Source organism: Electrona antarctica (assembly GCF_951216825.1).
Source record: "Electrona antarctica genome assembly, chromosome: 3".
Taxonomy (NCBI): domain Eukaryota; kingdom Metazoa; phylum Chordata; class Actinopteri; order Myctophiformes; family Myctophidae; genus Electrona; species Electrona antarctica.
Window position 1 is genome coordinate 53,128,031 of NC_136808.1, and position 8,894 is coordinate 53,136,924.

Consider the following 8,894-nt stretch of genomic DNA (forward strand, 5'->3'; position numbering starts at 1 on the left):
GAATTGAACCTCTTGTAAACAAGTGTAATGCTTAATTGGGTCGTCCACTCACTCTTTGTATTGCGTTTGTGCTTGAAATGTACTGTAATTCTGCAAACTGTTAATAAATATTTCAATGAATCAATCAATCAAACCTCCAATTGCTCCTGATGAGCAGATTGGTGCCTTTAATGCATGGTTTCCTTCTGTTGTCCGTGAGTGAATTGTATGTGTGAACGGGTGAATGGAATGCACCTTGTAAAGCAATTTACACAATACAATAAATACACAATTTACTAATTATAACAGATAGAGGAATATACAATAAATGCATTGAAGGACTGGCTTCCTCTCTTACTTCTTGATGCAATTTGTCATGAGTAGATGGACATCCTGCCTCTCGTCCAACAGTAGCATGGCTCCCAAGTAGCCTATCCGCTTGTCCGTGAACTTCTGGGATGCAATCAGCTTCAGGCATTCCAACTGGAAAATGGCACATCAGATAAGAAACTATAGTAAAATACGCACATCACTTTGTGGAGGTGCTGGGTTCGAAAAATGACATATGAAAAAGAGAGGGAACCCGCACACTCATATGCTCCAAAAGATACATTTATTGACCACGTTTCGAGCCAAGGCTCTTCATCTGGTCAAACTGACCAACTGACCAGATGAAGAGCCTTGGCTCGAAACGTCGTCAATAAATGTATCTTTTGGAGCATATGAGTGTGCGGGTTCACATCAGATAAGAACACAGGCTTTCCTCACACCATTTCCTCAACAAAATACATTAAGACTTGACTACATAAATAAACACACCTGTCCAAAGTGTGCTGGGTAACCCAACATGTGCATATAAAGCAGCTTTGCCACGTTTCTACAGCGGTATGTGTTGTCTTCCTCTCTGAAGGATGACCGTATGGCAGCGCACTCTTTCTGGATCATCTCACGTTCCTCTGCCTGGGTCCGAGCGGTCCGGATGGTCCGGATCAGCTCCCGCAGTCTGATCGGAGCTGGCATCCTCTGGAAATGCAGAAAAAAGGTTGGCACGCATGACCTTGACAGCAACACTGGATTAACCCATTTTGACCTGAGATCAGATTCTAAAAATGTCTTCTACATCCTGACTGTTTTCTGAAAAAGCTATGTTTCTATGTCAGTCGTTCTTCGATTTTTCAAAAAATAGCAGACCTACAAGCTCGTAGCGCGCCACTCGGTGGCGCGCTATGAGCTTGTAGATCTGCTATTTTTCAATAGCTAAAGCATAACATCACGCCAACACCAAAAGGGGTTCCCGCCCAAAATGGGTTAACAGAATCCCTGATGAATCGCTTACAATAAAAAAGAAAATGGCACATCAAGGCAATAGATGTGCCATGTGTGCACTTGTGTTTTGTTGGAAGAACAGGACAAAAAATAAACAATGAATTAAAAAAGCAAACCCAGCATTATCCAATTTCATTTACAGAAATTAGGAGAAGTGATCCAAATATTCCAAGCTACAGTGCTATCTAAGGCCATTCTTTATTTTTTTAATTCTAAAAACGTCAGAAAATAGACAGATTGTTTTTCGCACAGCACAAATGTGATATAACCCTTTATACAGAGCCAATCAAATGTATAATTATGTCCTTCCACACAACAGCCGCACAACAAACAAGCATTTTTGAAGTAACCAAGTCATCCCTCCACCTGGATTACAATTTAGGCATTTAGAATCCAGAGCGATTTACAGTAAGCAAGAACAAAAAACATAATACATCAAATACTTGAATATCTATACCAGTAAGACGACATAAGCTTAAGAACCTAACAGTGTAATACCAGTAAGACGCCTAGAAGCTTTAGGGCAAGGTCGCGTGCATGCATCCGCCTAGGTGACAGCAGACGGAGCGTGGCAGCGGAGGCAGTGTCTTGAGTGTACAGCGTTTGATGAGGGCCCAGTTAGGGCCGGGCCTCAGGGATCTCCATATATGGGCATTCCCATATATGGCCTTAATATGACATCAGGGATCTCCATCCCTGATGAGGTCACGTGATGTCACGAGGCATGGCCATATATGGTCATGCCTGTGGTGACCAACCAACCAACTGACTGACAGGAAAGGCACAATGTCATAGTAAATGCGACCTGTGGTCGCAATAATGAAACTATATACACTATAGAGTGCCAAGTTAAATAAGTTGAGCCTATGCATATGCCTGTAGGTAGTCGAGGCTAGGGCAAGTATTACGGCAAGTGCTATGGGTTAAGATGGAGTCTGAAGGTGGGTTTTCAGACTACACTACGGCAGAACATTATTTAACATTTAGGTGATTTGTTGATCAAACATGGGGTGTATCAACAAGAAACATAAAATAATCATAAAATGTATTTATTATTAAATATTACATTTCTAGAGTACCTGGACATGGCTTACATTGTGGAATGTAGGTAAAGTGTGAGGCTTTCCTTATGCATTGTTCTTGCATACCATTACAGGTGGCAGGTGAGAATTTGAGAAATGTACAGAGTACAGTGTGTGAAGTTGAGTGCACACACACACATGCACGCACGCGTGTGTATGCAGTATGCAGAAGTTGGGCTACATTATATGGTAGAAGCAAGTGGAGGTGCAAAGAAGACTAAGGTTTTTTTTTTTAAATAAACATATTAGCCAACTATTTGATGAGCAATAGGGTAGTTAGGGTAGGTAATGTGTAGTTAGTAAGACTAAGATCCAATCCACTCTGCAAATATTTCAACCTAAACAAAAGAGCCATTTTTGACAGCCTGTGTGGAGAGGGAATGGAATACAACAGGTGAAATTCTATTCCTTACAGAGGAGCTACTAACCAGCACCAAGGAAGCTTTCCATGTATTGGAAGACTATGAAATATTAATATGCAGGACACAACATGCATGGTGGCTAGATTCAATTATCTTGTATCTACCTGCTTCTTCTAAAAGCTAGAATGTCATTATAAATGTCAATGATTTCTGGTGAAACATTAGGACAATATATTAGAGATGCACTGTACACATTTTGCTGATCAAGTTGAAGTGTGACCCAAGTTAATAATAGTGATGGAATAGGCATCACGTTAAAATTGCATTAAAGTTGTCCAAAAAGCTACTTTTTAAATCAGTCTAGTTTCAGTAATCAATAGTGCACAGTCAGTGATTACGATGTTGATAAAAGTGCTTAGTTGATAAAAGTCTTAAAATATACACCAGCTAGATATTACATCTGTGAAATAGGTTCCATCAACGTGTACCAATATTACTGCTGTAAAATAAGCTGTAAATAGCAGTGTAATATGTGCCATGGCATGTATCAATGTTAGGATTCACAGGATCAATTGACAGGTTCAAAACGGGCCAATCCTGCAAACTTTGAAAGCCAATGTTAGCCAATTAGGATGGAATATGAAATATCGGACAGATCCGTCTTGAACACATGACTATAGATAGTGTGTAACAATTTGCGGGATTTTTGGACAGAATCTGGAAGTCGGCCTCCTGGTGGCGCTATAACAGGCCGTTCTAGAAAATTTGGGGCAGAGATTCATCGTTGGCATCCAGACGACACACACACACACACAGACGGACGGAGTGCAAAACATACTCTCTCCCCATGCCTTCAGTCTGGTGGAGACAATAATTGGTCCTACTCCTCACTACTAATGCTCATTATAAGATGGTACCATTTGTTTTACGTGTCTCAGAGAAGGGCTGTGGAGTGTGAACAGTTCAGTAACTCGCCTAACAATGACATCATCGATGGGGAATCCAAACTAATAGAAATGGCAGGCTCTCTCTTCCCGGAAAGTTAGCATGCAAGCAATCGAAGGTTTGGAAGCCAATGTTCTGGCATTCATAAAACATAAAAATATATATATATTTTTTAAATATAGTTTGAAATGACCAAAACTGCCTAGCAATGATGTTACTGGTAGACGGATTTATGAAGTGCAGGTCTCCTCTGAGACACAGCGAGTAGACAAAAACAAATCATATAATGAGCATCAGTGAGGATCCAATTAATATGAACGACATATTGAAAATGGGTGAAGTGGTCCTTTAGTTGCATACTTCGAAATGACAGTTTCTATATATATTTTCAGTTAATTGCCCAGCCCTATACTGTCCTACATCATACTCACTATGCCATGACCAGGCACAATTATTACTGGTGGTGGCTCTCCATAAAGTGATGCTTCATGGCTTCCCATTTCACAGAAGCCTTTTATCTAGTAGCATGCAGCACATAATTAAGCTCAACAGCAAGTGGGACTATGGTAATTACTTGCTGAACAAAGCCATTTTTTTTAACATCCAACCAGCTCAGAGTTGAAGTGGATGTTGGTACAAGGAAAAAAAAAGAATGCACTTGCTAATGGAAAAGAGCAAGGGGTTGTTAGTTACATAAACACTAGACATACATGTTCTGTCTCTTCTGGTCTTTAAAGTGAAACACATATTACAACACATTGAGAACCATCTTCCACATCAAAAGTGATGCGACACATTACGTTTTTTAAACTTCTTTGGCGGCAACTACTACACACAAGATTCCACCAGCCGGGCATGTCTCAGACTCTTAGCATCTCCTAAAAACACATTATCAAGAACATTCAGTAAGCTACTGAGGAGAATAAATAAGTGAAGTGAGCGAAGAAAGGCCTGGTTTTAAATCACTGATCTCTTGATGAAGTAAGAAGAATCCATAATCATCAAAGTAGGTCGGGCAGTGTGTGTGTGTGTGTGTGTGTGTTCAAAGATTGCTTTTCTATCCACATTTCAGTTGCTGTGGTGACCACTGTCTCCCTCCTTGCCACTTGCTGTGCTCATAATCATGTATGTACATATTAGATATGGTAAACTAAATACAGCCACCGCTGAGAGCTTAGTAAAAACAGATTAAATTTCAATTCATCATTGCGATAACTCGCACATCGACATAATTCATTCCTCTAGTCTACCGAACTACAACACAAAAGGCTTTTTTTCCCTTCTTTGCAGGTTATCAAATTCTGCAACAGGTAGCAAAACTATGGCAGGCCACAGTAAGGTGGATTAGGAAAAACCATAGGTGGGGGGGAAAGCCTGAGCTTGTTCAATGGTTGGCAGCAAGAGCCAAGAAAATATCATCAAGGTCAGCCTTCCTCAGTCTACTCTACAAGGACAAAAAGAGCACTGTTCTACTGTAGCTTCACATTTCATAATTCAAGTCAACAGGTATACTATCATCATTATGGGTCAGTTGATCAATCCAGGTGAATCTATCAACAAGCATTAATACGATGACAATTTTGGCAACATACAACATACCCTACACTACAGCCTACACCAACAGTACCGATGACTAATGATCACCCTTGATTGGACGCAACTCGCATTGCTACTGCTAGCATTAATGAAAGAAACTCAAGGTTGACATTTCTAGGCTCGAGTACTTGAACATGTTCAGTTGAACAATGACACATTAAAACAAGACTTGAAAACGCCAGTGAAAACTATTATTTTCTTACACAATGAGGTAAATTACAAACCATAAGTTTGTGTGCATTGTGCACAATATCATTCATTTACATTTCCTAACAGGGAAAGTATTCTGCACTAGTAGCTGTAAAATGTTCCTAACAAGCTTGTCTTCTCTCCTGAGGTTTGATGAGGTAGGCTACATTGGCTTGCTGATCCTGACAACCAGTAGCAAGGGGAGAAAAAAACATGTCCCCTCCCTCCCACTCTTCAGCAGTCTGCTAGTAGAGGACAAGTGTCAAGAGAGTAAATCATAAGCAAGAAATGGTTGTGCTCAAGGTCAATAAAAATTATGAGCATGTCCAATGAGATTTCCATGGGTGGATATCAATTATACACCAACTGCTGCCTTCTCTGGAGGAAAATGTGGCACTGTCGTCTATTTAGAGAGAACGAGAGATCATTACTTTTTCCTACAGTTGAGTATGACGTTCCGGGTCATTGATCAGTTTGCCACTTGTTTTGTTGTTAGTGCTCAGCTGAGCACTCAGGGAGACATTATAATCATAACTGTTATCAAAGGACACTATCCGTTTAACAGCTCTTTGCCGAGTAGCTGTAAACTGCAGTTTGGTCCATAAAACAAAAAATGACTGTATGTAACATGTTCAAAACATTTATAATAAAAACCTACCGGTAGTTGACAGGTTGAATTACCGGTAGTCTAGAGTTTACAAAACATTTTAAAAAAAAAACACATTTGCTCCCTTCCCCAGTTTGACAAAACATAGGCTGTAAACATAGGCTTCCTATACATTTTCTTTCAATAACTAAGTAGAAACAATGTCGATATGTGCAGCTATTTTTTTTATTCTTGTATACTACTGTTCTTTCCACAAAATGTGTCCTGATCTGAAATTCTTGAACATTTTATGTGTAATGGGATTCAGATCAGGACTCATAGTACACCAATTCTACATGGTCTTCTCGTGCATTCTTGGGTGCTTTTTGATGGATGATTCAGGTCATTATCCTGCTGGAACACCCATGACCTGTGACAAGAAAGCTTTCTTAAACTAGGGTGCACTGTGCAATGGCGTGCATGTTCTGCTTAAAATGCCTTGAAAGTATTTGATCATTAATGGCCTGCAGATTCAAGGCAACAGTACCTGGCAGAAAAGCAACCACACAATAATGTGATTTATAAAAAAAAGCTAAAGCTCTATTTTTGTTTAATCTGTCCGAAGTACATTATCGCGGTGTTGTGTTTTTTTTTTTTAAACTTGGATCGGTTCTATAGTTTTCTTCTCATTACCATGTCCCTTCATCCAGAGATGTTGGCTACAGGCCCATGGGTCTTAAACTTCTTAATAATATTGGCAACAGGGGTCACAGGAACATCAAGTTCCTTGGAGATAGTAACCTTTACATCCACCATGCTAAGCTATTATTTTTCTAAGCTCTTCACAGCAGTGTGTATTTTTTGTCTTTTATAACTGGCTGCATGCATGAGAGATTAATAAGATTATAAGAAGAATTACAAGAACATTGTAAAGACACCTGTAAGAACTAAATCAGAATATGCATCATTGGTATCATCAGTTCTGTTGCAAATAAAAGACTGATAATACGTCTTAATTTCAACACGTTTCAGCGTAAATAGTACATTTTAATAACATAAGGGTACCAATATTGTGTGCAGGCAAGTCCTGCAAGAATGCAGAGCATAAATGACAAATTGATTATTTCTTATGCAAAAACATTAGCACTAAAAATGTTTAAATATTGTTATATGATAGTCTGGGTATAGGTCAACAAGGGAACAGCAACAACATCCCAACCTAACTAGCCAATACTCAAGCCATAGTATAAAGCTATAAGCTATTCAAGCTGATCCTACAGGAGTTAGGAGTATGGTCTTGTTTTCCTTCCATATCAGAGAAATCTAAACCATGAATATAATCAAATGATTTTATGAGAATGTTGCAATAGTGTGGGCAACAATTTGTTTGGGACTGTCCCCTAAAAAAAACAAAAACAACAAATGAATGTTTTTTCCCCCGACACTGAATTATTTATTTCCTGAAAAGTTATAAACAATGTATGTGATATACATTACAACTGTAGCCTCATCTATTAGTTGAAATTGTTTTATTGGAGGACAGCCCTAGATTTGTCAACACTTTTGAAAAAAAAACTCTTATTAAGTCAGCCAAACGAATTGTCAAGAGTTTCTTCATTTGGCCAGTGAGGAAAAACCTGCTCAGGTGACAATGAATGAGATCAACTTGATGCATAAGTCATGTACACATTATTTGAATGGTATCGTCATTCAATTCAAGTATGTTTTTTTCAGTTATTCTGTTGACAGAATTATAATTGTCTACTCTACAACAAGGGGAAAAACATGTTTGTTTGTTTTTTTACGTTTTTTTTTCTTTTAGCATGGTGGGACAAATGACCAACAAGAAACAGCTATCGTTTACAGAGATATTTGAATCAAAACGAGTCAACGAGTCCTGACTATTCCAATAAAACTCAAATCTGTCAAAATACTTGTATTCATACAAGAGAATCAGCACAACAGCTCAGCTCCAATATGTCACTCACCTGCCTAGTGCCTAGACTTCCTCCTAGCGAGCATTGATGACTTCCTTAACAATCGGAGATGTTAATGACACCCAAGGAAGTAAAAAAAAACATCTTCTGAAACTATAGCTAAACAAAAGATTAAACCGATGTGGTACATAACTGCTCAGTACTGGTGGATACGTCAGCGACACGATAAACATTAACGCCAGAAACTGCTGCCAATCCCAAAAGTAACGATGCTAACGTTAGCTTCCTTGGCCACCTTGACAGGAAGCTTTCGTCTCAGCAGAGAATGTGATGGAGGTTAGGTTACAATCCGGTGACTCTGCCAAAGTTATTCACCAATCCTAGATATAATTCACCAACCTAATGCACAGCAGTTCATGCAAACGATGTCTTACCTTGTCTTGGCAGGCAGCTTGGCTAAAACGTCTGTGCTCAGGTTGAAGGAAAACGTTAAGGGCTGGCGTTACTGTGTGTACTAAGTCCAAAGAGGCCAATGCACTTGACAGACAGAAAGAAAAGAGGCCGTTTCACACTATGGTCATCCTGACACCTGAACTTGATCGTCGATTGATCCTGACATGATGCAGCGAGGCCTCCGAAGTAAGGATTAGCCAGCTAGCATAGCATGGCTATGATGATTCCCATAAACACCAACACGTTAGCCTGCTAGCTATCTAGCTTCTTCTTAGCCGTGTACAACTCAACCGACCCCCAAAACTACTACTGACAGACAGACGGGGACCAATGACCCGTCGGTTAGCTAGCCAACGGGACAGCGCACGAGCATTCCGCGTAGTGCGTTGTCACATAAAACTGCGTCTCGGTAGAGTTCGTGTTAAAGCATCATCATCAT

The 8,894-nt window shown here is 39.6% G+C and overlaps 1 protein-coding gene across 2 annotated transcripts in view; it reads right to left on the reverse strand.

Moving 5' to 3' along the window:
* The window catches only part of ap1g1 (adaptor related protein complex 1 subunit gamma 1), a 33,774-nt gene that overhangs the window by 24,394 nt on the left and 486 nt on the right, over nt 1-8,894 (reverse strand). The window contains exons 1-3 of one of the 2 annotated variants that reach the window (XM_079497798.1): nt 8,437-8,894; nt 799-1,002; nt 338-462 (exon numbers count right to left, since the gene is read on the reverse strand). In XM_079497798.1, coding sequence (XP_079353924.1) covers nt 338-462; nt 799-999 — 326 coding nt within the window. In that variant the 5' untranslated portion in view covers nt 1,000-1,002; nt 8,437-8,894. The remainder of the gene's footprint in view (nt 1-337; nt 463-798; nt 1,003-8,436) is intronic. The other variant, XM_079497797.1, reaches the window with a different exon arrangement.